Genomic DNA, 27510 nt, shown 5'->3' with positions numbered 1-27510 from the left:
AAAATAGTCCCCAAAGTTGCTCAAATTACGGCTAAATAATAATTAGCTATTATAAACTTGAATATTTTCGAAAATGTACACGCTATTTTTTGGAACTTTTCTATGGCCACGGGATTAGGAAACTCCTAAAAACTTTTAAGTTGGACCAATAGTTGCGTGATTTTCTCGTTAGAAAAGTTTTAAATACATCAGCGCCGATTGTGCTGCTTATCTCAATTAGAAGCATTTAAAATTTTAAATAGACAGTAATATTATGAGTATCCGGACATTGCGGCATAGATGGCAACGAAGAAGCGGATTTAAAAACGAAAAGTTCTATTAACAACCCTGATATTCTAGAAATTAAACTAAAAGAACAAATAACTTAATGAACAAAATCAAAGAAAACTCTCTAAAAATATCAGTCCACCTATGGCCAAAAAATAAAATCGCTTTTAAGGAGTGACGAAACAAGAATAAACCGGCTTAGAATAGGACATACCCAGTTGACACATTCCCATATTTTCGAAATAGCTGAAAACCAATCTGTCCTACATGCAATGTACAAATAACAGTCAAACTCATCATAACAGAATGCCAAAGATAGAAAAACTCAAGATCCCTCAACGAAATAGGAAGCCTGTCAACAAGCCTGGGGCCTGATGAGCAAACCATAAGAAAAACTATCAAATTCCTCCACGAAATAAATCTGTGCAAAGAAATTTAATAATTTATTAATATAATGTTTTAGTTGATAAATGGTAAAAAAAAAACAATAACATTGGACAAAAACTGTTAAGATTTGAATGTAATCTATTTGTTAACATAATATAGTGTTATAGCTAATGACTATAGTATACGATGCTAATTAATAAAGATATCAATACAAAAAAATCATTACCGATTAAATGCGTGGCGAATATAAATACTCATTTTAATTATAATTTGCCTAAGTACCTAGATAGTGGGTATAGTAGGCAACCATTTAACCTAAATCAAAAATAAAATAGACATTATTTTATACTTGGTAACAGAGATCATTATTTTCGGATTTGTGTTTTAAATCAAATGCCTAGCGCAATGTTGCGTGTAAAGAGCTTTTCCACTTGCAATAAAACACTAACGGTGTAATGCGTTTTAACTTTCAATCGCTACCTATACGTTGGTTATTCTTTTTATTGTTCGCGGACTGCGTGTGAATATTTTTAAATGATTATTATACCCATTATTCGGGTTTACTTACCTTACCTTGGTCGCCCCGGTTACTGGCTAACAGTAGGGTTTCGACAAAACGCTAGAGGGAGGAATTAGCAGCGCCGGGCCGTAGAGCATTTTGCGCTCAATCGGTCATGTGCCTCGTTCGAAAAATGTCTTGACACCGTGTAGAACACAACTCGCCACCGACAACGAATTATAAGGTAGAAATAAAAATTCACACATTTAAATACTTAGATGTTATTGTTTATTGATAAATCGTAAAACACACTATTTGTATGTACTGTCGCTTCATAAATAATAATTACCCGCTGACATTTTTATAATTTATATAGTATAATTACTTATAAGTAAGTAGTAACTAATAAATAATAATAATACTACTAGTTAATAATACTACCAACGGGTTATAATATTAAAATGTTTTATAGTATTGTACATTTAGTGAAAACCCGCAATGTATGTGATGAAAATGATTAATTGATAAAAGTCGTCATCAGGGGCGTATTTATGGGGGGGGGGGCTGAGGGGCCTTCAGCCCCCCCCCCCCGAAATTTCAGGAAATTTTTTTTAGGTCTGTCTAAGCGGCATGAGCTATACCCTATATCTATAGGATATAAATTGTAAGAGTTCAATATTGTCGTTTTAAAAATAATAAATTGCTATTTACGATTTTTTTTTATAACACAACAACTGAAGTTGTTATTATTATATTTTGGGCGGCCGACTAACGGACGCCAACTGTTTTCAGTCTTGTGGCAAAGCGTAGGGATAGGAGTGATCATCGTCATAATATTTTGCTTTATTCTGGGATACATACAGTGTACACTACTATTGTAGAGATATTATAAATAAATACAAACAATTAAATATCAGTAGTATACTTTATAATTGGGAAAAAATGTCAAAGATATAAAAAAAAGATTGCTATAGCCTGTATACATATATACCTACTTATATCAATAACAAATCGAACTAATCGCAGATGCTATAGAAATACTAGAATAATATTTATGTTATATAAAAATAAAGCAAAAACGAAATGTTTTTATTTTTTTTTGTATACTATGTTAAGAATTGGGGGGTTTGGCTTGCTTAGAAATATTATCGAATTCATAGTATATTTTACTAATAACGTGTGTACAGTGTTCTATGTTTCTCTTGAGTAAAATTAATTTTATTAAAATAATATAATGAAACAAACTCAGTCATTGTTGACTTTTTTTAAAAAATCTAAACAGTCAATCGATGATACTGTTCCATCTTTATCAAATGTTTTCCTAGATGAAGACACTGTGGCATCTAAAACAAAACAAGCCGCTTCACGTGTAGAAGTTATTTCTCCGGTAATTAAACATATTTTAAATTCTAAGTTTGATATAGGAGCTTATGTTGAGTGTAAACAAAATTTAAGTGACAAAAAAAAGGTTTCTATTTTACAAAACGTATGGACCCCTGATTGTAAGTTTGATTCTCCATATGATACTACTGGAAAATATAAACGTAAATTTCAAATTAAATGGCTTGAAACTTTTAAATGGTTGGCTTATTCAAAATTAAGAGAAGGTTCTTTTTGTAAATACTGTGTATTGTTTTTTTAATTCAAGTCAGGCTGATAAGGGTTCTCATGAACAGTTAGGCAAACTTGTTTTAAAACCCTTGACGAAATTGAAAGATGCATTGGAAACGTTCAGAAATGCGTTGCTTACCGCTGATAACATAAAGGCTATTTTAGATAAAAAACAAGATAATATATTGGTACAATTAAATAATAAACGAAAGGACGAAATTTTAAAAAATCGCGAAAAGCTTAAACCAATTATTCAAACAGTTAGATTATGTGGCAGACAGCAACTAGCGTTAAGGGGACATGAGGATTCTGGTCAAATCTCTTCAAAAGAACCAAAACATAACGATGGTAATTTCCGTTGTTTTTGCTCCGATATCGCGCAAAAAATGGTAATAACGTCTTAAAAGAGCATTTAGAAACTAGTGGTGGCAAATCTATGTATTGTGGTATTGTATCTATTGAATTAATTCAATTAAAAATACTTGAAAAAGTATCAAAAACAAATTTATATACAATACTAGCAGATGAAACCATTGACATATCTCAAGTCGAACAATTTTCCTTATGTATTTATTATGTAAGACCTGCTATAGAAGCTCTAAGAGCCTGTGATCGTTTTATGTACACTAACATATTTGAATTACTAAAAATACTAGCTATAATTACAGTATCCACCGCTACGGCTGAACGCAGCTTTTCAACTCTTAGAAGACTTAAAACATATTTAAGAAATACAACTTCTGAGTCCAGGCTAGTAGGACTAACACTTTTATCCGTTCACCGAGACATTGATATAAATGACGATATGGTATTAGACAAATTTGCCAACAGTGATAAAGAGAGAAATTTGAATTTAATATAATTTGTTTTACTGTTATTATAATTAGTATTAATAAGTATGAATTATAATTTCTATTTTATTATATATTTTGTAAGACTTGAGGTTTCCTAACTTAAGATTTTGTAACTAATACTAATTATATCAGAATTATAATATTAAAATTTTACACTTAATTTCGAAGTCTTATTTTTAATGAGCTGAGGGTAAGTTTGGCCAAATTTTTAAGGTTTATTTCTGGATCAGAATTTATAAATAACTAAGCTCTTTTATTCAATGCCTCAGCCCCCCCAAAAAAAAAATCTAAATACGTCCCTGGTCGTCATTAATATTATCATTATAAAAAATTCATACTGAGCTTCACATCGAAACTAAAAGAATAATTAATGTTCTTAATTTTTTAACAGCAAACTATTTATATATTTCCATAAATATATTGATTGAACAATGCAATTATAATTAAAATGAATTAAAATATGTCTATCATTAAAATAATGGCGATAATACAAAATTAATAAAGCAGGTAATTGTTTAAAATGTATGAATTAAATGTTATTAATTTGATCAATGTGTTGCTTGACCATTTCAAATGTAATAAGAACAACTATTTTTAATAGGTTTTAATAAAACTCTATTATAGTAGCTTTTATAGATATTTGATTAAGTGAAACAGTATGTAAATTATTTTTAAGTTTATTTAATTTAGTGAAAATATTTTGATTTTGTAATGACTTATGAGTTATGACGTATTTATAATTTATTATGTCTATTCATAGTTCGAATTATTTACTAGACTACCTAATTTAATTTATTTAACTGCTTTAAATTTAATTCCATCTTCTTCAATATAACTTCATGTATAATTTTTAATCAAAAATCACACTTAGAGGAACATTTGGAGGAGGAAAACAAGTTATAAGTTAAACATTTTTCTTTTTTTAATTATTAATGCATTAATATTTAATTGTAATTCAATAATGTTTTTAATATCTTAATGTATTAGATAAGATAAACCCTGAAGATAGATTATATAATATAAATAATAGATTACACAAGTTATTTACAGCAGCGGTTCCCAAACTTTTTTGGTTCCCGCATCCCTAAAAATAAAAATTAATAAATTTGTATTAAGTATTTGTATTGATTATCGTTGAGCTAAAAATATCAATATTTGCCTTGCGCCTCCCAGTTTGGGAACAGCTGATTTATAGACATATTTTTACAAAACACCCTGTCTTTATCTTTTTGTCATGCAGCATAAGGTGACATAATTAAAATTAAAATTCAAACTTTTTTTTATAGCTTCTGATTTTGGAATTTTCGCAAGCAGGACCTTTAAAAAAAAGTTAAAAAACGACGCGCTATAACTTGCTTACTATAAGAAGAGTACGTTTTTGTAACAAAACTATTTTACGTCATGAGAGTTTTCAAATAAATAGTTTTATGATTTTTGTATGACTCATTAAAAACATTTTTTTGGTTGCAATGTAGTACTTTAAGTAATTAATAAAAAGCTAATACACTGGATGAACAGTGATAGCTCTAGTGAAGGTATAGGTGGGAAACAATGTATTCTGAAAACAATGCTCTATTTTAGATTTGTATTGATTACTCAAGTATTCAGTTGGAAAAATTAGATTTTTTTGTCTAGTTTAAGTAAATTTGTATAATTGTTTAGATGTTATTATTAAACAATAATAATAATACGAATTAATACTTTTCTTATTAGCTTAGATTAGGTTATTTGATATTTATTTGTTCTTTAGTTCACACATCGGCCCTTAAATTTCATAACTGCGTTTAGTAAGTAATTAGATGCTTGGTTTTTTATTTTTAAGTAAATTACGGTCAAATGGGCTAATGGTATGAATAATAAACGTATAGTAAAATATTAAGGTAATTGAGGGGAAGTTTTAGGGAATTTAGTTTCATGTTACCCATTGTTATGGTAAGCATTATAAGTGTTTATAGAACCAATGGAGTTTTGTTCAAGCCAGCAAAAGACAATAAAATGATGTATCTATATGTTCATATAGATAAGTACATTATTACCTCATTATCTGTCATATTACCATTAAATTTATTAAATTTTGACGATGTATATTGTATACTGTTCATTTATAATGAATTTTGATTTTTTTGTAATATTTTAATGAGGTTTAACAATAATAATTAGTATTTATTGCTGTTCTAAAGTTTTACAAAGTTTATGGTCGTTATACTCCAAAGCAAACAAAACATTGGCGAGTTAAAAAAGTTAAAAGTTACTTTTTCGGTAACTTTTAAACGTGATGAGTTACTATTTCAAGATACATTAATTTAAAATTCAATTTAACGAGATACTTTTTAGCTTCGTAAATTCTCATCACCAGACGATGATTGTTATGTAACAGCTATTATAATCTTTACATGTTATATTAATATTCGCGTAAAAATCAAACCTTCGGAGAAAAACAAATAATATTATTTATTTGCTTTGAAAATGTATTTTACCATTGACAGAATTACTTGAGAATAGAGCTATCCACGATCTAAGATGTCTATAACTTTAGTCCGTTAACAAATGTTTAAATACAGATTGGTAAGTTTTATAAGTGAAATTTTAAAATAAACTCTTAACTAAATTTAAAAACCAGTTAAAACTTTGTCCGGATTTGCTTAAAAGATTAAATATAAATAATACCCAATATAAGCAACCAAAAATATATATTTTTTAATAATTTCTATCTGCGTCAAATGTATTATTAATAAAGGCTATTAAAAAAAAAAAGTAATAATAGTAATAAAAATGTCTATTACTTAAAATGATTAAACATTTTTAATATGTTATGCGAATAAAACGTTTAAAGTGGTTAGTTGATTTTCTCTGCGATAATGTTGAAGGTTACCATTGGTATAACAAATAAAGTTACCTACTACTCCGTTAAGTGGTTGTACAAAAATTATAAGGTATTTTTTTTATGACAGACCTGAATATGCAAACAATAACTGACCTTGTTTTTTTAGTACTTACCCATGACCAGCTAGCATTTTTGTGAGTCCTAAAAATGTTCTCTATACATTTACTTTCATCCTTTTTTTATAATTTAGTACAAATCTAAGAAATGTAGCTAGGTACTAATTATCATACTATTAATTGTAAACAATACTAAATATTTAAAATGTCTATATAGTTTTATTTTGGAATCTAAGTAAATATAAACTAATAATCATCATATCTTGTAACTTTTAAGGCGTGACAACGAGACTACTAAATAAGAAAATTTGTTTTATTATCAGGGAAAGTGATTATAAAACCGGGTTAATGTTACACGAAATATTATATAGCTAAACAGCAGCCAGGATAACATTACTTAACCTGCCATATTATTTGCACGCAAATGATATGGTAATTCGCGAATGACCTTTGGCTAGCTGAATATTATTATATCAACACTAAATAGTAACTGGGTCGAAAATAGTCGACCTCGACCCCAGGACTCGAACTGAACTTTTCATCGTCATTATACACCGGCGGTTTCGTTTATGTCCAAGTATTATGAGTGGGACAACCCCTTTGCGTGCATAATCGATTTCTAAACTGTTGTATGACAAGGTCATACTGTGTCCATATTTATGCGTGTGAAAAAGAAGCCAGTAGCTTTCATATATCCCGACACATTTAAACATTCAGTATCCATACGTATACACTGTTTTGTTATTTGTATGGAGCAGTATATAATAAACTAACTACGACAAATCTTGACGAATTTTGTAAAAAACATTTCTTAAATAATTTAATTGACACTTACAAATATATAGAAAATTGTAGGATTAACTAAACTATCAAGAGGTCTTAGAAACGTTTATGAAATATTGATAGTGGCCACAGACAACTCACCTACTACGTACAATGTTTTGAGCATAATATTCAGTGACATTAACCAGTTATACTTTAACTTATTTTGTGAACATTAAGTGAAATAATAAATACATAGTTAATTGTATATAATGTTACAAGTGTCACGATAAAAAAAAACATTGGACATTTGATTAAAATATTTATTAATTCAACTACTTGCTTGACTTCTGACGTCACACACCAGGATTATAAATGGTATATTGTGCAGATTCGTTTGACGAAAACTTTTGAGAAATTATGAAAAGCTAAAGAAATAACGACAGTCAAGTTCTAGTTGTTCCAATTAAAGCACCTTTAAACGCATAAAAAAAAAACAATGATTTTAATAACGCACAGTAAATCGTTTTTCAAACTGTCATCTTTTGCTTTCTCTTATCTTAAGAGGGCGTCGCACCGGTGATTTTCAGTGGTAAAAACATGTTTACGCCGACTGAAAATAATTCGCTTGATTTTGGTCTTAGAGTAAAAGCACCCATTATAAAATTAAAAGAAAACAATATTCTGGAGGACAAAACGGTGCGTTTTTAAAAAAAAAAAAAATTCATTTTTTGAAAAGTTACAGTCATTTAAAAATGTTAAAATAGTCGTTATTTCTAAACTATGTTTTGAGCGTTATACTTAGAATAACCGTCTTGCCCTCCAGAATATTTTTTTCTTTTAATTTTAAAATGGGTGCTTTTACTCTAAAACCAAAATTAAGTGAGTTATTTTCAGTCTGCTTAAACATGTAGAGATGAAAAAACATTTTTAAATCGCTTTTAAGGATGCTGTGATAGTCCAAAAAATGAATTAACTACCAAAATAGAGTTCTAGTTATTAAACTAATAATTAATAGGGGTCTCGGTTTCGTACGTGAAATAATACATACGTGATCACGTGAATAAAAGTAATATAAAATCCGTATGTTTAATTCACGTGAATACGTTGTATAAAATTCACGTGATCACGTATATTAATATTATTCACGTGAATAAAATTTTTAATTCACGGACAATTTCCAATCACGGGTCTTATAAACTTGTGATTAATTTCACGTGAATCCGTGAGCCGTGATTCTCGTGAAATAGGGAGCCCTAATAATTACACATCATAGTTTAACCTTTAAAGTAAGATTTTGTAAAAAATTGTCTATACTTTACTCGTTAAAAATGGGCGGTGCGACGCCCCCTTAAGTATACTTACTATCAAGTAATTTACAATATATAATTGAGTCTTATGAAATATTGACTGGTTCATAGTCAGTGAATCACTCTGTATATGTATATATCATTTATATTATATATTATAAATGGTGAACAACATATTTCATACACCCGATGTCTACATTGTAAATACGAACTCGAAATGTGGGTATGTGTAATTGATATGAAAAGTTGCAATATTCAATATTTCTTATTTAAAATAATTTACAAGAAAATTGTAATTTGTAAAAACTGTTTTAAACTTTATTGAAACCTATGATAATAGACACTGCAGTTATTCACACATATATGTTATTTTTAGGCTGAGGCGTCAAACCAGCATCATCATGACAACTTTTCGTGCCTCTACTACGGATTTTAAAAAAAAAGTGAACTTCCAGGAATCGCCATCAGAAATGTGTAACGAAAGTCTTACTCCTTTAATGACAGCCTGTATGTACGGACGCTCAGAACAAATCCGACTGATCCTAGAAGACAAAGTACGTTTACGGCTTTACACTTAAATAAAAATTAATAAATTTAAAAAATAAGTAACTTTAATGTTACATATTTTAGTAACATTATCATAAAGTTTGGTTAAAGCTTTAGTTTTTCTAAAATTTTACCAAAAACCTTTGATAATCATATAATTTTTAATTCTCAAAATAACAATTTAGATATGACACTTATAATTTAACAATAACCAAATTATTATTTCAAAAATTTTGTAAATTGATTGATAAGACATTTTATTTTAATTAGCCAAGGATAGAAAACGTTACGAAGGTAAAATTTTCATTATTTCTTGAAAAAAGTGTTGATTAAAACGAATGATTGTATGATATTCTAATAGCTTATCTGAGTTTGAGCTTGTAAAAAAAGTTCCAGAAACATTATTATTTTATAATAGCGTAACTTAACTTTGACATGTTTTTCATTGATTTTTATTTTACAAGACCAAAAGCAGTTAAGCCTAATCGCTCAGACACATATTTGGTTTTTTAAACCGATGTATTTGTACATGGTATGAAATATATTTTTGTTGTTAAGTGAAAATGTGTTTTTTGGTAGTATCCTTCAAGAAGCATTTTAATAATACATTAAATCAAATAATTTGGTATCACTTTTATAACATGTGTACTGGTAACATAATATCTTTTGCTTTTTCTTTAAATCGATAAATTATAAATTTCGAAAATTGGGGTCTCTCCCTGGGGTTAAAATCTGATGGAAATCGGGGCCTTCTTGTATTGTTAAGAGATCTAAACAAAGCGGTCACTGATAGGACTAAATAAGTGGATCCCTAAATTCTAATAGGAAACTGACAAGATAGAATCAACTTATGATAGATTATTAACAAGATACAGAAAATAGGCTGATAATAAGACATATGCATGTTCCAATGTCTCCTTTAAGGGAAAGATTGATCAACTTTAAGTATAATTTTAGTTTGAAGTATATTATAATGAAATTGATTACAATTTATAGTATACTATATGTATTAACCTTGTTAATAATAATTAATAATAAAAGGTATGGTATGACAGTAATTTTACTAAACCACGCGTAAATCGTAATTCAATACTATCGTAGGTAATAGAAAAACTGCAGTGTAAATCTTTAAATTTTCAGTTATAACTCTGGAACACTTCGATATAGAACATAATTTATTACATTATATTATAGATAATTACTATCTATCCATCCCACAAAATATCGAACAAAATCAATATTATAGTATATTTTTTTTTATCCTTGATGCGATAGCTGAGAAGGTATTTTTTAATATAATATGTATGTTTTAACTGAATAAAGGGCCATTATTTTGAGAAAAAAAACACAATACTTTAACCGCAATTACATACAAAAATTAATTTTTAAAACAATTAATACAATTATTATTATTTGTTCTTTTTATTGAAAATAATTCTAACTTATGTTCATATTTATTTACGAATTACGATTAAAGTATTTGTCATCCTAGAATGTTGTCTCTAATTGGGGGTTCAAACAAAAGTGTAGTATGTTGTAAGTATGAAATTTTAATATGTTGACAGCCATTGTCGGTGGCCGAACGAGATGGACTGTTTAAGACTGCGTTGCACTATTGTGCAGAAAACGACGACACGGACGCTGAATGTGCTAGGTTATTGTTGGATAGAGACTCATCAATAGTAGATGTACCCGATGAAGACGGTCACACGGCATTGCATTTAGCTGTGATTGCTGGAAATCTATCTTTGGTCCGATTGCTGTTGGGGTTTGCCGATCCAAATAAACGAGACATTGAGGGCCATTCGACAGTGCATTGGGCTACAGGTGACCTTAAATATTATGGACTATTATTGTATACGTATAAGTTATTGTACCTCTGAATCATATTAAATGATAAACACGGAAACTATTGTTGATCGGTAATGAATGTTCCTTGATTTTGTAACGGACGGTTAAGCTTTAGGGTTTAGGTTCGATTACACCACTAGCACTAGATACCAATTAAATACAGTTTAAAACTTTTTTGTAGAAAGAATCATAGAAGAATTTACCTATTGTAAATTATATTATTTATTTAGTATATGGCTTACAGCAGATTCATAACGTTATCACACAATACATATATGTATATATGTACACTCATAAGTTATAAAGTTGATAACAAAATAAAACAGACAAAATAGAGTAACAATAATTATAATAACATTGGTAATAACTAATAAGTATTAATAAATATAGAAATAAATGTAGCGATTTATCGATTTTCATTATATGTGAGGCGTAAGGGACTACTTGTCGCAAACATTTTATTGAGTTATTGGTTATTCCAAATTCTGCACTAAATTCTGAACATTTTGAGACCAGAATTCTTCTCCTATTTTGAAAATTGGCCAAGTTATATTTGTTTAAATTTATTTTTGGAAAATGGGGTTTTTGAGAAAAAACGCTTTAAAGTTTTACATGTCGCCAACTTTTTATTTTACATACTTAAGGAGTGCAATTTAATCAAAAATGAAAACAAAGTGCCTTTAAGCAGATAATATAATTTCTTTTTCTTAAATATATTTCCAACTCCGATCGATGTTTAGGTCTCTCCTACTATTTGGATTCTCGCGATTAGAGGTCCTTTTTCTCTATTCGCCTCACATATATCTAGTGGTAACTTAACCAACCATTCCGTAAATCCATCTTTTAAGTTTTTTAGATTAACCAATCCCTTTACAAATGAGTACAAGAAGGGGCATTCCTCTACAATATGGACCATCGTTCGGTTAACATTTCCGCATTGGCAGCTTTTTGATGTCGCTAATTCCCATTTGCTCAAGAGGTATGCGCAGCGCCCTTGACTAGATCGAAATATATTCATGAATACTTATTATTTATTAAGTGTCTTATTTTAGGTAGCTCTTCTTTCCATTTTTAGCCCAATAATAGCTTCTGGGGACTTGTGTAGATTAGTATTTAAAATCCCGTTCCATGCCAGGTTAGGCTAGGTAGGCTAGGATTTTTTAGATATTTATTCCACTCTAGATATTTATTACTAAAATTAAATAAATTAGAAATTGCTACCAAAGCTATCCTTCCCGAATAGGCGTCTGTTACTTACAATGACACTTAATAAATATTTTTTTAATTGTTAAGATATATGGTATATATATATATGGTTTATTTTAAAACATACTGCAACCAGTCTAAGTATAATTTGGCCTGTAATATTAGTGTTGCTAAATTATACTTAATTTTTAGGCTAAACTGGTGAGTACAGCCATATCCATATGTAATGTATATATATGTATCCATAAATAAATTAAAATCTATTTTATGAATGTTGAAATTATATATTAAATTTTACCATAAATGTATTTAAATTTAGGTAGATTAATGATTTTTAATGTACAATAGGTCATTAGGTTATATTTTAAAAAATAACTATCCATCAGTATCTATGGTATACCTTTGGTTCTTCCTGAATCGATAAACTGTCGATTATGTATACAATGTTCCTATATTGCGTGGCATTGCTATTAGTGAAGGGTCGTCTATTCGTGTTTTCTCGTTAATACATTGTAATTATCAGTCTTGTTGATCTATACTAGAGTTATAGCTGTTCTATTATATATGTTATGTTATACTAGGGTAAAACTTGGGGACAACTAGTTGATAGATAATTCATATACGACCTCATTTTTTATAAAACTAACTTTTGGAATAGTAATTTATCAATAATGATAATATATTATTATACAGGGTGGCCCACAAAGATTTGACAAATGAAATAACTTTTGTTCTAGGGAATATTTTTGAGATTTTTTTTTAAAATAATTTATACTCATTTGCACTATAAGCACCGTGGTTTTTATTGCACTTACCTGTTTTACTTTTTTTAATAGTTTTTTTATTTTTTTTGTTACATATTTTTATTTTTTTTTCAAGATAAGCATTCTGTTCAAAATAATTTTTAAAAAAGAATAGGTAAAAAAAAATTGTATTTTTATTCATCCGTTCAAAAGTTATATTCATTTTAAAGTGAGGATGACTGATGACGGGAGGTGGAGTGCGGTAGAGTAAACCGCGTAGATTTATTTTTATCAACGCGCGTTACCTACCACGGTGCTTGTAGTGCAAATGAGTATAAATTATTAAAAAAAAAAATATTCACTAGAACAAAAGTTATTTCATTTGTCAAATCTTTGTGGGCCACTCTGTACAGTTAAACTATCCTAATATCTTAAAAAGTAATAATCAATAATTATTACACTACTCTAGTCAAAATGTATTTTAAATAACACTTTTAGTTTATGTTTTGTTAGACTTTCAAGTTTAGTTCCAAGTTTTCCATTACATCATTATTAATATACAGTATACACGTTACACTTTCTCATTTGGTACAGTTATCGCATTGGGTATATACTGATACATAATATATATATAAATATGTGGGTCAAAACGCCAAATACGAATGAACGTTTAGAGTGACTCTCCTCGGATTTTTTTTGAAAATTACACTGCTTGTCTGTCACTATGAAAAGAATATTCTCAAATTTTTTTGGATTTATTTTATTTTGGCCATGGTCGTAAAAAGTATTTTTAGTTTTTTCATTACACTTCTTTTTTATTTTCCTGTGGATCAATTTACTCGAATAGCAAGTTAATCGATTCGTAATCGCATACGATTGGTCTTTTGGTAGTTCGAAGTAGAAAAGTTCATCCCTTCCACTTAAAATCAAGAAAAATACCCCAAAAAATGTTACATAATATGTTTAAACTTAAAATTGCGACACGCTATAACTTTTAGTCAAATTCGATTTAAATTTGTAAAAAATATTCTACAGTTTAAGTACAATTGATAAACGTTGGCAAACTAAAACAATATCTTAACTATTTCCCCTAAAACGGGTTTTTATTTCGCTTTTTTTAGGTAAAGTTTTAAGGCGTAAGGTTAGAAAATAAATTTGTGAGCACATTATTGATTATGTACTGATAACCTACAGATACGCATCAAAGCGTTTGTTTTAAAGTGATGCTATCATAACTTTCAGTTATGAAAGTCATAAATCTCATTCATGTAGATTGTAGATCTATGACCTCCCCGAAATCAATATTCTTCTTCCCCACAATGACCCAATTCCACTGTACAGCATTTTTATTATTCATAATTTGATACAAATGTTTTTAAAAATATTATTATTTGTGTCGCTCAGCTATTATTAATATTATATTTTAGTGGCAACAGAGACTTAACTTGAAATGTTTTTTAGCACAAATATTTCTTTTACAAAAATTACTGTAACATGAAGTTTATATAATTTCTTCGTAAGTTTAAACTTGATAAACACGTTATTATAACTAATTTCATTTTTCCTGGGAGTTGTCTCTGAGATTTAATGTGTATGTATATATATTTTTTGTACTTTTTTATTCTTTATAACTTGTAGTTATCAATGAACAAGTGGCATTTGTTGTTAATATTTATGCCTGTATTGAGCTATCAGCTATTTAGACGATGGAAAATTAGTGTATTTTTGCTAGTACAAAAAAACAATATTTATGTAATTTTTATTTACAGTGTGTGCTGACGTCGAAGCCCTAGAGTTAATATTGAGTCACGGAGGCACTACTGATTCAGCAGATGTCCATGGAGGATATGCCCTACATTATGCGGCGCAGATGTGTGGTACGACGGGCGTTTGTCGTTCGGGCGACTCGCTTAATGTTGGTGTTAGAGTACTACAGCTGTTGCTGTCCTATGGAGCTGATGTTAACGTCACTGACAAACACGGACGTCAGCCTATAGTGTGGGCTGCAAGCGCGGGTACATACTTTAATCAATACTGTGTCGATACTTTGAGTGTACACAGGCTGAATGACACAACTGACATGGACTTAACTATTTAGATTTTGAAGGGTGGATAGCCTATATTCAAATGAGACAGAACCTCATTATAATTTATGTTAAGGATTGTTCCCTTTTCCTCAAAAATCCATGAAAACTTATTTCTCTTTTTTATGTGCAGTTTTTGATAAATTTAAGGTGTAAATATTATAATGGAGGTAGATCATTTAGAACGCACCTAGGTAATAAATATACATATTTGTAAAAGTCTGTAATCAACCTTGTTTTATTTAGGAGGAACAAAATAATAACATGGATTTACAATGATATTTAATTTATTATTTCTACCAATTACAAAATCAACATAGAATCGTTTTCTCGAGAGTAATAATTTTATCACTAATAGAAGATAATATAATTCTCACAGATACTATGGTTCTTTATCCCCACTGTGTTGGCTTAATGTTGTATGTAGTATATTATAGCCATGATGTTAATTATTTAAATAACACTTTAGTATGGTTACTTTTACTTCTAAACTAGGCTTATAGTGAATCTTATCTAGTGTTAAATTAAAAAATATGAATAAATTCAATGTAGCCTATTTACATATGGGAACATTATTTTGTTTAACCCTTGATTAGGTTCGATGAGGGGCTAAAATGGTATTTTACAATAATATTTTGTTTCAATGATAAATTATTTTCCTGTATATCCACGATAGCTTTAAACCGTTCAACCAATTTTTTTATATTATAAGTCTATAACTGTATACAAAATAATTGAATGAGTTCTAAACTTGTATGGAATATTCTTTAGACTTAGTGTTATCAAAATACCATTACAAAACCAAATTAATATCAAAACACTGTTCCCCAGAAGGGGAAGAAATGTCTTTATTTCGCTTTTTTAGAGGTCGGTTTCAGGGTTAACTTCTCAAAATTAGTAAGAAGAAATTAGTAGAAAGTTATATCTATATAGTGGGGATATAACACGTACAATTTTCTTAAAAACCTGTAGTTAAACTTATTTTTTATATAAAAAAAATCGTAAAATTACACTTTGGTCGTTGCTATGTGATAGTAAATCAACAGTCAACAGGTCCTAAAAAATGTTTTTATTAACTATGTGGTTGAATTGCCTATTTGTAACGACGGCAACGAATTATTAGGAGAAACAGACAATCAAACCTACATAATCATATTTACTATACTATATATACACTTACATTTATGCCTTCGCAATGTTTTTATCAATAATATATGGGTCGTTCATTGTAAAAGTGGTGTAACTACCAATTTTTAAATTTACATATTTTTGCTTAATGGAGTCATAATTAGTCAAAAAAGCTCGTTATTTCAAAATTAAATTACAAGAAGTTAATTCACATAGTTTACAATTCTATAAATTCACATCAAAGCGCTTATTTAAAAGTGATTTTATCACTTCCAGTTATAATAATTCATGTGGACCTGTGACCTCCCCGAACTTAATATGCTCCATACCCTTTCTATCCCTCGACTTCACTGTGCTGACATTTTTACTGATTTTTTGTAAATTAGTTAAATTAATACACAGTTACTAATTCGTGAAGTCATAGATGTACAAAACTTTTTTATTTTAGGTAGTGCGGACGCCATTATAACACTGGTGAATGGTGGAGCTAATGTTGAATCTCATGACAAAGACGGACTTAGAGGTTAATATTATCTGTTAAACAAACCACCCAATTTTTAATTTTTAATTAATGATATACCTATTTTATTAAATGTTAACAGTAAAAGGAAAAATTGTATAATAATATACATGTTAAATTAGTATAATTTTAGAAAGCTATTATCTCTATTATCTTAGTCTTATACACCTTTTAGCGTTACATTGTGCAGCCAGTCGTGGTCACGTGGAATGTGTAGACGCTTTGCTGACGTTGTGTGGAGCCGAAGTGGATGCGTTAGACGGCAATGGTTGCTCTGCTTTGTTCTATGCCGTAACTTTAGGTCATGCCGACGCCACCGAAATGTTATTGGAACATGGAGCGGATCCAAACAGACAAGATGGAAAAGGAAGAACGTAAGCAGTTATTTCCATTTAAAAACTCCTAAGAGGGATTATAGAGCACTCTACAATAATATTAAAAGAAGTTAAAATGTAAAATGTTCAATAAAAACAATTTCATGAAGAAAAAATTGAATTAGAACTGTGTATTCTGGCTTGTTTGGTACTACTATTATAGTATCAAATTTCTACTGTGTTGGTACTAAAATAGGAGGTCCCCATAAAATCCCAATGTTGTGAGGGTCATTGTTATTCATATTAAAATGTATGTTTAAGTAGGCCTAGGCTTTAGTGTACGGTGTAGAAAGATAATTACATAACGGTATCTCGCTATTTTTACTTATTCCATTTTATATTTATATTAACATTTCATGTGTTGAGTACATAGAGTAGAGTAATGTATAAGCCCACCCTTTAAAAAAAAAAAAACATAGGAGAAAATAAGTTGAATGTTACAAAAGTAATTTGTCCGTGGTTAAACTTGTATTGTGATTTATTGAAGGCCGGCGCATTGCGGTGCGTTTAAAGGTCAACTGGAAACGGTTCGCATATTGGCCGAGCACGGTGCCAACTTATGGTTTAGAAACTTCAAAGGTGGATATCCGTTGCATGACGCCGTTAGGTCTGGTCGCAAGGAGTTGGTGGTTTGGCTATTGTCGTTGCGACCCGAAGTAGCAGATTATTATGATGACGACGGTAAACGGTGTTTGCACATCGCCGCGCTTAATAACAACACGGAAATGTGCAAGGTAAGTTACTAAGAGAAGAAATTAGTAAGTAAGTAAAATGGTTAGACCCAAAGGCGCCCACAGGGAGGGGTAGGAGGAAACTCCCCCTAGCTTTTCTGCAAGTTAAAAAAATGTATATCCAATATCCAAAATTTGTAAAATCTACTACAAAATCATAGGCCCCCCCCTGAATTTTCACCTGCAGGCGCCTTTGGACTTGGGCCTCGACTAAAACGCCTTCTTTAACACGATTTTTTTTAGTTAAAAATGTCGTGATGATGACGTATAATATTCAGACAAAGTTATGATTTAGATTATTTTGGATAACGGTGCATCCGTGAATGCAGTAATGAAGATCAAAGGTGAACGAATGACGCCACTTGACGTGACTATTCGGAAAAACAATAGTCATCTGGCCAAGTTTTTGAAACTATACGGCGGTAAACCGGCTGCGAAACTTAACAAAGTATTATCAAAACAACAATCAACTGTACGGACAAGATTAAAGAGGTTAGTTTAAATCTTTAAGCTGACACTGATCCATACATAATGTTAGGTATTGTAATTAGATTATAATTGTATGTCTTATTATGTCAAAAAGTTAAAGTGTTTGAAATTCTCGTTGAAATGTTTGTACTTTGTATTTTACATCCGATGAGTTCAGGTAGCCTTTTTTTTTGATAAGCTAGCCATATGCACCCCCACATACAGGTGAAGCCAATTAGACATATCAATAATCGCTGTTTTTCCAGCCGAACTATTAAAAAAACGTCGGCACGGTTAAGTCGATTCAACATACTTTTTGACAGCAAGGTGAAATGAAGATGTCATACAAGAATAAAAGGTGCAACGCGACAAAATTCCATTGACAGTATACTGTGCCTTTGAACAACATGTAATCAGCAGGCAACACAGCCCTAAAGATGGCAAATAAAAGGCTTCTGAAACGTTGACAAAGCCAATTTGTAACCGTAAACCATGTTAATTTTTTAAAAAAACCTTTACAAATTCAACCAATTTATATCATAAATCATATTATTTTGAGAGCTAAAGTCGAAACATATTAATATTGTTTTTAATTTTGTTGCTTAGAAAGTTGCTAAATGTATACGCTTATTTTAATAAAAAAAGCTCTGTCATTAATGAATCGGCTATAAGGTTGGCGACCTTTTCTATTTTATTCCTTAAGCTGCTATTAAGATAATTAAAGTGACCGTTATCTTACAAAACTATTTGTTTTCTTTTTTTACAGATCGGAATCTAGGAGAAATTCGCATTCCTCGGATTCCATTAATAGAAAATATCGCAATAGTGGTGGAAGGAAAAAACAGATGGCCAAACGCAAAGGCGATTGTCCCAAGTCAAAAAAAGAGCCCATTAGCCGTGTAGTACAGGTAATATGAGTTGTAGATCTAAAAAATGTTTTAAAATAAAATGGCACTTGCACTGAATTTTTTTTTCAATTTACTTTTATTTTTAACTTGGCTACCGGCTGTTGTATTTCTCATAAACTCGTGTTTGTTGTCCATTCAGGTACACATAAGAGCGGACGTGACTGCAAAAACCGTCGAAGGGTCGATGGACAAACGAAAATTTTATGGCGATTGTGAGGTACCAACTAAGCCCCAGCGAAAGAGATCTTCTAGAGCAGATGAACCGAAGGAATGCTTTAGTGAAAACGATTTGTGCGATGACGAAGAAGACTTATATGACGAAGATAACGACGATTATGATAGGTTGAACGAGGCTGATTCAGAACAAGATGTATGTAATACGCAACATGTCGGATCTAACAGTCGGCATAAAAAGCGCTATGATGGAAACTTACAAAATAAACGAGATTCCAAACTTGCAACAAAGGCTAAAATATCAGACGAGAGTAAGGGACGCCATAGCCGAGCAAAGAACGCTAAAATCGTCGACAAGTCAAAACGTACATCTGACATCAGTGATCAATCCGTGGAAAAGACAGAAAATCAGTAAGTTAAGATTATGTGTCAAAATCATTATTTTCTTTCAGTAAATGGACTTAAGAACTAGTACATTACATTAATCAAGGAAGAGAGGTAAATATATTAAAAACTATGTTAAGTATAGTTGAAGTTAAGCTGTTTAACACAAAGAGGGTTTATATTTTTGATCCTTTATTTAATAAATTTATTGTAAGGTAAACGTGGAGAGGGCTATTGTTAAAAGGTAAAAGATCTATGTATAATGTGACGTACGTAGGTTGAGTATTATAGAGTTATGTTCTTCACCTTGTGTGTTTATTAACACTTTATTAAATTTTATCATATTTCTACTATGCCCTAACACATTTTATTAGTCAAAAGTAATAAGTAACAATTACTTAGTTATTTATAAAGTATTTAACTTATAAAGATACATTATTAAGATAATATATTTATAACTTAACTTTAAAATATTTATTATAACATTTACTCCGAAAGGTCATGAATAAAAATGATTTATTTTAATAAATTCATTTTTAATTAGAATATTATATAACTACATCGATTAATCACCTATTTAAAAGTATTTGTCTATAATATAACAGCTATAATAATACCTGTTAAAATATGTATCTCGTTTCGCATGCGTTCTCAATTATTAGCTCAAACGCTGTGTCTTTAACACTTTACCGTCACGAATCCCTGAAACCATGATAAACATACCTTAACTTTGGAATGATTAATTTGTATAATTATTTCATCACACGTTTCTAGTAATAGCGTTTGTTAAAAGTAATTTTTAATTATACCTCAATCTTGAAGTAATAGTATAAATTAAACACAGAATATAACAGAACTGTGATACTTACTATATATAATGTATATAATGTATAAATAAGTATAGTATAGTATTATAATATGTAGTTATTAACTACAACACTTAAATGAAATAAAATACATTATTAAACGTATTTAATAATTGTTTTAAATTTCCCAATGATGACCGAACGAAGAAAGAAAAAGTAAGAAAGCCGAACTGGAACATCTATCTTAAATGGATAGTTTCTAACGAATGTAACTTTATGAATTCAAACTTCATCAACATGATTATCAAGTTGTGACAATAGTTAGGTTTTTAATTTGGTTGGCTTGTCAAAAATAAATTACGTTTACTACACTAGGTCATAAGTTAGGCGTGTGATATATTGTAGACAGGTGAGAAATACTACTACATTAGAGTAAGCTACGATTGTATACTATACAATTATTTTATCACCAATTTATGTTTTTTTTGATAGGATTGATGATTGTTTTGCAGAACGATTACAGTCCCTGGGGCGAGAGTCAGCCATAACAGTAATGGTGAAAACATTAAGTTCATCGATGACACGGACAGTAGCAATTTAACCACAAATTCAACGGGTGGTCTGCCGAGTAAAAGGAATATAGAAAATCAGACGACTGTGACATCTTCAGAGAAGCCCGTAACGGTTGAAAAGAAGAATGCGCCAAGAACAGAAGTCGTGGTAGGAACTAATATCACGGTGGAAAAAGAAGCGGCAGAAACAAAAAACACAATGGGAAAAGGAGCCACGGCAGGAACAAAGGTCACAGAGCGAACAGACATTACATCACTCCCCGTCGAAACGAAAAGTAAAACAAGTGTTAATGCAAAGCGCGAAGACACCAATCCATTAGACAAATTCACTAGTGCGTTGGCTAACCATAATAAGAATGATGATGAAATGCAATCTAAAAGATTGGTTGAAAAGAAGTCAACCAAGGTCATTCCTAACACTGCTTCTGAAACTGCCATTGCCAAGAACGCAATCGATGCGATTGATCGTAAAAATATTGCTTCATCAGGAAAACCACAGACTAATTCAGAATCTTCGGAAATCAATCGCAACGCACACGAAAAAGGTCCGGTTGCTGTTCAGTATAACAAAGCGATTGTCGAGGTTTTGGACCGCGTGGACACCCCCGAAATGGCGAATAGACAGGGCGATAATGGAAGGAATTCTCTTCAGGCGACAGCTTTTAGTGTGCTGCCGCCGGATGATGTAGAGCCTACTGAGAAACCCTGCTTGTGCCCCGACTGCAGGAAAAAAACAAGTAATTCAAGTATGGAAGTTTGTACTCTATTATATATCTTAAAAACAATGAATAAGTGATAGGGAAATGGGTAAGAAAATAACAGAAGAGGAATGGATTAGTTTATATTGTATAAGTGTTATAAGGCATATTTATGATACGGTGTCTTTCTTTCCAGATGACATTAAAATAAAGAGAGAAAATAGATTGAGATGGTTTGGATATGTTGAAAGAAGAAAGGAAATTTAAATAGTAAAATAAGTTAGAGAGATCGCGGTAGAGGAATTTTTAGATAGAGAAGACCGAAGAGAAAATGGAGGACATAGATTAGTAAAAAAAGCTGATTGGGCTGGCCACTATTAGTTGTAAGTAAGTGACAAAGCGAAGAAGACTTATTATTAATGATTATTTTTATGATCAAATTACTCATGTACAATAAAATATTCGTTTATAATTGTGTAAATATATATGTTGTTTACTCAACTAGGATATTTAAATCATTCGTACAGCTTAACATTTGTACTTTGATATCGGAACAGCCTTCCCTCTTGCTCCATTTTGCATAATTCTTACTGCTTTTCCAGAGCTAATTTAATCAGTGAGGAGGATAAGACGCTCCTTATGCTAATACTGTTTCTACTATGAATACCCCGGATAGTGTACCGTCTACCCTCATATGGTAATTCGTTCTTTTATGCACATTTTGATGAAGCTCTATAAAGTATTCTCTCTGTAGTTTAGTCTCCTTTTCGGGTTCTATAAGGATAGTCCTATCTGTCTTTAATAATTTTTAAAAAATAGCCTTATAGCCTTGTGTTGAATTGTTATTTTTTGATAATTCTGAAGAAATTATTATGCCTCCTCGCAATCGTTTTTTCTCTGCTTCTTGCAATACCCTACTTAAGAAGCTTCTCTTTCCTCTATGTATAGCAAGTTTCTACGCTCTTTCTCATACAAAGTCTCTTTTGTGTATTGTTATCTAACCATCATATAGTTTTCCCGAGCCAATCTTCGCTTTTCCACTGCTTATCTACTAGATTTATTAAATCATTCACTCTTTCTTTCTTAAATTTACCAATATCTTCTTCTAGGATTTCCTTAATAAACTTACTGACTTAATTCTAATCTGATATAATACAGAGTCTTGTAAGTTGAATTTTGTTATGTTTTTACCAACTCATGGAAATGTTAAATGCATTTTCTTTTAGCATTTTATGACCGATAGTTTTATTTAAAGCGTTGATATTATTAAGAAATGATCTGTATCCTAACCGGCCTGAAATTATGTAAATCCTTGCAACCATGATGCATAGTCAGAATTTATTTTGTAATACCACATAGTTAATCTGGCAGGCAATTTTCCATCTTGGGATTTTCAGGTTGCTTTGTGTGTGTTTTTGTTTACTGCTCATCACTAAGCCTTTTGATAGTATAAACGATATTACTCTCAAGCCATTATCGTCGCTGATCTCATGTATGCCTTCTTTTTCTTTTATTTGAATGAAATTTGCATCTTACATTTAACATTTAAATCCTCTATAACGATTTGTGTTACGTATCTTAATAGCATACCGTAAGCTTTCTCATGGTCTACACTCTACATAGAAGGTATTCTTGGCATAGTCATCAAACGTGTTGTTGGGTGCATGTACAGATGCTAGTATGAGATTCAATGGTCGACTATTTATTCTAAATACTGCTTTTTTCTGATACTGGAATAAATTATTTAACTGTTGGTAGTAGTAATTTGTTAACAACGAAACTTCTCTCAAAAGTGTGATTGTCTGCCGTTCCTGAAAAATAAATGTCATAATATTCAATATTTAGTTGTCCTGTTCCTTTCCAACTTATCTCCCACAAAGCTTCGTATAACTCTATGTGAACCTTGTATATCTACAAGATTCTGGGATGGGCTAGTCCTAAAATTACTTAGAAATTCTCAATCGCTATATTAAAAAGTACTGTTCGATTTCTAAGTCCATATCTATAACCATTTATCTGTGTCCGAGGATTGTTTAAAATGTTAACACTCAAGACAGGGTTTTAAAAAAACAGTATTTTTAGTCCTATATTAACCCCCCCCCCCCACCCCAATCTGGAGGACTAGACTACGGTTTGGTCCTGTATTTTATCACAAGAGGCGGTTTTTGGAGTCAACGACTACACCAACCACTTAAGGTCAGCGTGGGGCTATTACAGTACAGGTAGCTACAGTATACACTGCACACTGAGCGATAATTTTCCCTACGCCATACTCACTGGCTCTACTAAAATAAGTAAGTTACCTGTAGTAAGGTATACCTCTAACCTTTAAAGGTTCCGAATCGTGAGAATTATTGTAAAATACATAATTTAATTTTTATGTCGTTATTTTACAAAAAAAACAAACGTGTAATTCTTAAGATCAAAAGAAATTGAGAATATTTTTTTATGCTTAAAATTAATTTTTGAGGTACCTTCTGGAATATTTTATTTTGGGTCAATAACCAAATTAGTTGAATACCCGGTCAACTGATTTTATTATTTGCTTTATAATTATCGTTATAACGCTTATAAATTGTTTCAGGGAAAGCAAAGAGTCGCATTCCCAGATTGAACACTTACAGTAGTTTAGCTCCGGATAATGATCTTAACACCATGTCCGTAACACGAGCCGTACAACTGAGCAGTAGGAAGTAAGTAAAAAATTACATTTTATTTATTTTCAGTAATGCTTTCAATATGGTCTACCACTTATACAAGTTTGAGTAATTAGAAACAATTTAACAAACCGTATTGTATTTGTTCTAATCTAAATTTAATTTTTAGTCAATTTTCAATATTGTTTGTGATTAATTTTAATAAAAAGGATTTTAACAATTATGTTCTATATGTTTTCCATCTATGCAGGTACCATTTAGAACGCTTAATATTTTATCAGCTGTCGGAATTGAAGCGATTGCAAATCAGAGCAGGAAAATCCGATGAACGAGTTCTGGTCAAACGGTTAGTCGAAGAGTACGGTCGAACAGGAACGTTCATAGGACTGCAACGGTACGAGGGGATGTATTCTTTTAAACGTTTTGAAAAATATCTTTATGGTAATTATATTTAATACAACCACGCGGAAATAGTATGCTATTTATGAAAACAAAAAAAAAAAATTACTATGTCGGTTTATCCTTTAGAAAAACTATAGATTATGTCTCGTATATATGAGATCTAGTATAGATTCTAGTAAGCCACAGAATCATGGGCAATCACGTATATTATGCCACCCGCGAAATCAGTCAGCCATATTTTGGGAGGACAAATCAGTGTATTTTTAAATGTATACATGTGTATTTTTTTATATATACATATATAAACAATGATAGTATTTACTGTTTGTCCTCCGAAAACATGGCGGGTTGATTCCGTGATATCACAGAGGTGTCCGGGGCCTGACTCAGCTGAAGGTCTAAATTTTTAACGTCCCAACAATGATTTAGTTAGGTGCTCTGAAGCCCGAAACAACATTTTTCATCGTCACCTCTACTCGTCAAATTCATAACATATATATATATATACTTGCCCCTCTCTTTTAACAGCATACAAATTTACCCCTAAGGCAAAACGAGACACTTGCCCCCACCAACTTTTCGCCAATACGGCTTTAATGAGACCATTTTTTAATCAATTTTTTGTTTTAAATACAAACAAATAAAAATGAAGTCGAGAATCAAAACCCATGTGGACTGTAGGAAATCTTTCATTCTGAAAATGCGTGAGTGGCTAAGTCACAGGTCCTACAAAAGTATTACAATAACTGAAAGTGATAAAATATCTGAAAAAAATATTATGCTCCGTTATCAATCAGTATAATGTGAAAAAAAAAGGGTAAAATAGGATTATATATCACTTATTTATTGTTTTAGAATAATTATTTATGAAATGTTGGCGGCGTGTTTGTAATTTCACTTAATTGGCCACAAGGGCAGATACAAGGGGAGGGGGGCAATAGGGCAAACTTAAAAAAAATCATTAGTTTAATAGTTTATCTAGTGCCTGATCGAAGCTTTTTTTTTGAAAATAAACAAAATGGTGACCTCTGATAATTTACTCTCGGATTTTTAAGGAAAAAAGGACTAGAAAAAACTGTTAAGCAAACTTATGGTTAAATATATAGTAAAGATATAAAATCTACTTGAACCCTTAACCAGCGCTAACAACAAACTGATTCAGTCTGTTGTTAGCGCTGAAGATGACAACATCGTTGTCGTAACACGTGTACGCAAGAAGTGTATAATTTTTATGGTTTAGGGTTCAAGTAGATTTTATATCTTTACTAAAAAACACTAGTTTATTGATTATAAAAAATATAACTTGTAAAAAAAAAAAAAAACCTTCGATCAGGCACTAGTTTTTTATGCTTTTAATAAGCTGTATACATTTTATTAAATTTTGTGAAGTGGTTTTTGAATTACAGTGGTCACCGACTTTGAAAAAATAGTTTCGAGCCTCGAGGAAAACTTATTTTAAAAGTTTTATACTCTATTTATGTATAGAAAAATAAATTATTAAATTAATTACATCGAGTCATCTATTACTTTGATTAACTTGAAATGTTCAGATAATATTTTCGAGACATCATACTTTAAGAAAATACCAATGAAAAAATCGAATTTTTGAAAATCCTGACTACCCTGACCCCTAATTTTTTCATTCAAAATTAAAAGTAAGTGTCTTCTAAAACAATAAGACCCGTCACATTCACCGGTATGACTGATATCTGTACACAACTAATTTTCATGTCGACTAGTAAATAATAATAAGTCAATTCCTATGCCTAGCTATTCCTGTTAATTTATTTTATTCATTTATATATATTGCCCCCCCCCTCCCAGTTTAAGACCTCTGTATCCACCCTTGATTGTCCATGTTATACGTCTTACTTTTTTTTTTTTTAGACCAGTTATCATCGCTTCAGAAACAGCTGCCGTTCGCCGAAGCTAGAACGGCCATCCCCCGTGTACAGTCCATCGACGAAATCGAGAAGATCACAGACGCGTTGCGTCGGATAGACTCTGGCAAGACTGTATTGGAAAACCCGGACGACTGTCTGTCGTGCGTACGATCAACACACAGGTGTACTCACGCCACCCACGCGTACACCGGAATACCGTGTGCCGCTTATAGTGAGTTGGATGTGTAAAATAAACGCGTTAAAGCCTAGCGGAATGGTTTAATTAAATTGCGATTGTGTTCGTACCCGGTCGTCATGTTTTAGTACCGAAACTGCGAATGGACCATCATCGGATGCCGAAACCGGTGGCCGATCGACGGCGGTTCTTGCCCGACATCAAGCAAGACGGTTGCAGAGCTACCAGGTGTCTAAGAAACGTGGACCCTTCCAAGCCGATCACGCTGAAGTTGGCCAACGGTTCGTGTAGTCAAGCCATAGACCTGCCCACTGAGAAACTCGACAAAAACAAACGATATCTCGTTACTTTTACCATTAAGGGCGCCGAACCGCCAAGCAAACATCGTGTGGCCCCGCCACTGCTTCGAGGCAACAGCGACCAGCACCCGCCGTTGGCACACACACACGCTAAAAGCTTTTAATCATCATCTTTGTCCCTGAATCCGAATACTGTTATGTAGTTCTTATCGAAAAAAACATTATTATTATTATTGTTAATTTCAAAATA

The 27510-nt window shown here is 31.1% G+C and overlaps 1 protein-coding gene across 3 annotated transcripts; it reads left to right on the top strand.

The window, feature by feature from the left end:
- The first annotated feature begins 1321 nt into the window (after window positions 1-1321).
- LOC126844301 (inversin) lies at window positions 1322-27510 on the top strand. 3 transcript variants are annotated; one of them, XM_050582399.1, is made up of 15 exons: window positions 1322-1397; window positions 9007-9184; window positions 10742-11003; window positions 14746-14991; window positions 16637-16711; window positions 16884-17082; window positions 17570-17816; window positions 18109-18305; window positions 19048-19189; window positions 19329-19774; window positions 21066-21862; window positions 24408-24516; window positions 24731-24921; window positions 26770-26997; window positions 27090-27510. In XM_050582399.1, the coding sequence occupies exons 2-15, from the start codon at window positions 9032-9034 to the stop codon at window positions 27422-27424; spliced, it is 3627 nt and encodes a 1208-aa protein (XP_050438356.1). In that variant the 5' UTR covers window positions 1322-1397; window positions 9007-9031; the 3' UTR covers window positions 27425-27510. The 3 variants fall into 3 exon arrangements, with proteins under 3 accessions (XP_050438356.1, XP_050438355.1, XP_050438357.1); XM_050582398.1 differs by having other exon boundaries at window positions 21066-21871; XM_050582400.1 differs by lacking the exon at window positions 27090-27510 and having other exon boundaries at window positions 21066-21871; window positions 24731-24874; window positions 26770-26912.

Source organism: Adelges cooleyi, unplaced genomic scaffold (assembly GCF_023614345.1).
Source record: "Adelges cooleyi isolate 19-005CV unplaced genomic scaffold, UGA_ACOO_1.1 ACOO_flye_CR_arks_rails_tigmint_CR_PRNA_651, whole genome shotgun sequence".
Lineage (NCBI taxonomy): Eukaryota > Metazoa > Arthropoda > Insecta > Hemiptera > Adelgidae > Adelges > Adelges cooleyi.
This window is presented reverse-complemented; position numbering and strand designations above follow the sequence as displayed.